At 37.0% G+C, this 5,000-nt stretch overlaps 1 protein-coding gene across 1 annotated transcript in view; it reads right to left on the bottom strand.

The window, feature by feature from the left end:
• LOC144960761 (multidrug resistance-associated protein 1-like) overlaps positions 1-5,000 on the bottom strand; it is a 24,435-nt gene that overhangs the window by 5,217 nt on the left and 14,218 nt on the right. The window contains exons 3-4 of the mRNA XM_078894056.1: positions 3,248-3,443; positions 2,042-2,174 (exon numbers count right to left, since the gene is read on the bottom strand). Coding sequence (XP_078750182.1) covers positions 2,042-2,174; positions 3,248-3,443 — 329 coding nt within the window. The remainder of the gene's footprint in view (positions 1-2,041; positions 2,175-3,247; positions 3,444-5,000) is intronic.

The raw sequence follows: 5,000 nt of genomic DNA, 5'->3' as shown, positions 1-5,000 counted from the left end.
TTTGATCAGCTTAAAGTCTGGCCATATGGCAGCCTTGCTTCGCTCACGTCATTTTCGTGTCGCGCGATGGTGGAGCAAAATGGCCGTCTCCATATTTTCACTCATTGATATGCAAATTGGGTTGATATTTTGTGAGAATACGGGAAAAGTACTTATCATAATCAAATGAGATTTGAAATAGAAATAGAAGAAATGTGCATATATAACTTTATGAGCGACAACATCTCTCCTCTTTGTAGTTTTAGAAATATTGTACTTCAAAAAAGAGTAAAAATATATTTTAACAGTCTTCTGGTAATTGCACGAGTTTAGTCGCGTGGTATAATCTAAAACGACCTCTTTTCTAACTGTTTGCCAACTTTCAGTCATATTCAATTATAAACAGCGTCGTAATTATTTTTTTAAAATAGCATGTACGAAACGGCTTCGTTCCATATTTTGCCGCGAATTCGGGCACCTCGTGAGCGAAAAAGAGGCCCAAAGATTTGTGCGGGATAGTCATTGCTACATATATTATTATCATTATTTATTTTTGGCCGAATCAGACCATTAGAAGTCATTTTGAATAAACATGTTGTTGAAAGCTGGCATGTAGACTTCAGAACTTTGATCCATCGATCGGTCAAACTCTAAATAAGTATTTGTTTGGGGATTCTTATTTCAATTATCAATTGATTCTTCTTCTTCTTCTTCTTCTTCTTCTTCTTCTTCTTCTTCTTCTTCTTCTGTTCTCTCTTGCATTTTGTAGGTTTACCATTACAAAGAAAATGCCACGTCTCCATTCATATCTCTTCATTGCATCATCCGTCTTTTACAATATCAATCTATCTAATCTTCTGACTTCGAGAGAAAAATTAAAGTGAGTAGATGTGACTCGTATATAAGGGAACAACAATATTATTCCATTTCTTTTTTACAGCATAGTGTGTGTAATGCTATGTGGTCTAGTGGTATGACACTTGCATTTGGATCGGAAGGTAATGGGGTCGAACCTCATTCGACGCATAAATGAGTCTTTGGATAAGACACTTTACTCACATTCTCTCACCGTACTCAGGTGTAAGATGAGTACATGGACGTCAACAGCGTGCCTATGTCCGAAAAAATGTAGTATCGCCTAATAGTCTCGACTTACATGTTAAGTGTTGCTGTTGGCCAGGGGGCCCTTATAAACCGCTTTGAGCACGTGTAATTGTTATAGCACAATATAAAAGCTCATTTTTTCTTTTGGTTTATTTAGTTATTTATTTATTTATTTTTCTATTCGCTTTCCCATATGTGACCCATCGTCTCAAAACGGTATTATGTCGGAACGTACTATGTGCTTAAAAGCCGAATTTAATGTTAAAACTGGTCAAAAATAAAATAAAAATTGTTGGCATTAGCACCCTAAAATATGTTATCCATTCTCCTCAATAAAACATACAAACTCAACACAAGTCTGATATTTCAGGCTATAAATTCAGTTTTCACTATCTTAACCAACCCGACTTAATACCGTTTCGAGGCGAAGGGTCACATATGAGCTATCGGGGACCAACGAGTGGAACTAAATCACCCAACCAATCAGATAAGCTGCCAAAGCGTCTCAGTCCGAATAATCAAAGTTGATCGGTTTAACCCTCTCCTTGTCGGCTATTTTTAGAGTTCACCACGAAAATTCACACCCACCCTACACAAAAATAGACTTTTCTTACTCAAACAAAAAAGTAACAAGTACATTCTATACAGAATGTTGTTCATCAAAATGAGCTCTAAAAGACAGTGTTTAGTATTTATAGCTGTAATCAAAGCATTTCTTTAGATTTTATGATGTACAAGAGACATCAGAATGAGAAAATTGTCGGTTGTATCGTAACGAATGTGACGATTTTACTATGGGTGGTAAGGAGAGGGTTAAGTCAGAAAGCCAAAAGACTAGGACCCACTCACATTCTATAGTATGAAGTCTTCAGCTCATTCTTAACATGGTTAGTTAGAGAGTATGGTGAGTATGGTGAAAAAAAGTTTCAGTCTTTAAAAAACTATTACATAAACTCACATCGCTTTATGAGTTTTCGTTTTTTTCCTTTGGGCAGCACGGTTCACTGTTAACTGACTCTCATTTTCAGAACTCATTCCCTCTGACGTAAACGTTTCTAGATCGCTAAGTACTTTTTCTTGCATGGCAAAAACTGAAATGACATGGAAAATTTTAGTCATTATTGATTCTCTTTTTCAAAATGAGCAAAAATGAATACCTGGTCGTTAACAGCTTTGTCTCTGTCAGCAAAGAAAAAAATTGTAATAAAGCGTAGCAGGGGCCATATCACGCCTAACATGTTAAGGTTTTATTTTGGACAAGGACTCATTGTAAAGAGATTTGAGCACGTTTATCGGATATTGCACTATATAAAATCTCAAGTTTTTTTAAAGGCCAAACTTACCGTTTGTAATGTCTCTTTATTAGTGCGCATTTTCTTTATCCCTCTTCTTAAAAACTCTAGACGGTGTACGTTTAGCTAAGACACTCACAACATTGCCATCGGAAATATAAATGACCAACACAAAAACTATGTGTTACCTTGAACGGTTATAGTGAGGATCACATATAAACATGGATGGCAAAAATCAATAGCAACGATTAGCAAAATGACGTCAACTTCGTTCCATCTATAGGAAAATCGTCCGATTCGTTACAGTAGAGCAACGATTTGCTCTTTTTGATCAACAAATTCAAAGAAAATCTTTACTTATAACATGAGCTTTTGAACTTTCATATAGCACAATATCCAGTAAATGTGCTCAAATCACTTTACAAAGTGTCCCTTACCACAACAACACGTAACCTGTAGAACGAGACATGACGCCAGTTAGGCGCTATCACCTTTTTTTTTCCGGGACAAAGACACACCGCTATCCTGACTCGAACCCTGGAACTGTTGTAAACAAAGTGTGTAGATTCATCTCTTTTCGACAAAAAATAGCGTTTTATTGGCTTGGAAAATAATTACAACTGTATATTGTGACGATAATGTAAAAAAAAATAAATAATAAATAAAACAAAACTAAAACAACTAAATTTTCATGCTCCCAACCAACCCGAAAAACAAGAAACAAACAAATGAACCCCCCCCCCCCCTCTCCTCTTCACCTAAATAAAAACACACAGACAAAAAAAAAACAAAAAAACAAAACATTAAAAAAACTAACCAAAAAAAAAATCATTTTCCACGAAAAAAAAAATTAAAAAAAAAATAAAATATACCTTCAGGGTCATCATTTAAAAGGCCCTCCTCGTTTTCTGATCTCCACAAATACACCCTGATGAACTGGGCAAAAGGCCCGTTGTTACACATTAATTTCTCGTAAGTTCCATTTTCTGTCACCGCCCCGTCTTCCATCACGAGAATGCTGTCCACCATTGGTAACCAATGGACGCCGTGAGTCACTAAAACGAGAGTCTGTAACCAAAAAATAATAATCAGAGATTAATCCTCTCCTTACCAACTATAGGGAATGAGATTAGCGGTGGAGTAGCATCCCTTGATTGGACGTCACCGGCGGAGACGTTATTTGTAAACAAACCTACTACAATCCAAGCTCTCCAAATACAAACTTTATTATTCATATTTCTGTACAAAAATGCATAACGTTGATTATGATATGCATTTTTGTACAGAAATATGAGTAATAAATTTTGTATTTGGAGCGCTTGGCTTGTAGTTGGTCTGTTTACAAATAACTTCTCCCCCGGTGCCGTCCAATCAAGGGACGCTACTCTTCCGCTAACCTCATTCCCGATAGGAAAATCGTCACATGCGTTACGATACATCCAACATTTATCTTATTCAAATCTCTCTTGTACAACATGACATTTAAAGAAAATGAACAGTGTGTTGCCGAGCATGTTATGCTAAAGAAATGATGTATGGCAAGAACTTTACTGCTATTGTGTTTTGAGTGATAAAGATATATTTTTGTGTTAGTTGGGTGTGAAGGTTTGGGGAAACTCCTGAAAATGGCTGGTAATGAGAGAGATAAATAAGACTTACTTATAAGTGGCTATAATGTGATTTTATGGTATTGCACTCTCTTTTGAATCGGAAGGTCATAGGTTCAAGCCTCGCTCGGCGAATAGTTGAGTCTTTGAAAACATGGCCTTTACTCAAATTCCCTCACCTTACTCAAGTGTAAAATGAGTAGCTGGCTGTAACAGCGTTGCCTCTGTCGGCAAAAAAAATAAAATATCGCCTAACAGGCGAAAGGTCTCGTCGTAAATTTTACGAGTTGCTGTTGCTCAAGAACACTTTGTAAATCGTTTTCTACTTTCTTTCCATTTTCCGTTTTCTGGTACTATTCCTCGCACACTTTTAAATATCTTTAGGAAATATAACAATTGCTTTAGTTAATACGGTTTATGACCGACACGACATTATTAAAAAATATGATTTTCCCATGGTCCCGATAGCTCAGTTGGCAGAGCACACGCTTCACATGCAAAGGGACCAAGATCGATCCCCAGTACAGTCGAGATTTTTCTGACCACCTGTGGGTAGCCGAGTCCGTTAGATGTGAGCGGGAAATACTTTGCGGTAGACTAGCATCCTATCCAAAAGATAACAAGCAATTATTACTGTCCTTTTCCGGATGTGTAAAGAGACGAGAGAGGGAGTTCGTGGGAAGTAAAGTATTGGACTTACAAATAGCGGGAAAGAGAAAAAAGGGACGTCCAAAGACTAAATGGTGGGATGAGGTAAAGGATGATATGAAAGAACTGGGGCTGGATGGAGATGTGGCATTCATTATGACAACCCTGAAACTGCGGGATAAGCTGAAGGAAGAAGAAGAAGAATTTCCTTTTCAAGTTACGGGAACCGAGAAGAAAACTCCTGCTCCATGCGACCAATGCTCTAAAGGATGTTTTTCTTAACTATTAAATGAAGAGAAACAAACCTTGTCTTTTAGCATGCCTTGTGCGAGATGACATTGTTAAAGATGTTGTCTTCCAACATGGTATC

Source organism: Berghia stephanieae, chromosome 15 (genome assembly GCF_034508935.2).
Source record: "Berghia stephanieae isolate SIO BIC M18660-M18661 chromosome 15, UCSD_Bste_1.3, whole genome shotgun sequence".
Classification (NCBI taxonomy): domain Eukaryota; kingdom Metazoa; phylum Mollusca; class Gastropoda; order Nudibranchia; family Aeolidiidae; genus Berghia; species Berghia stephanieae.
This window is presented reverse-complemented; position numbering and strand designations above follow the sequence as displayed.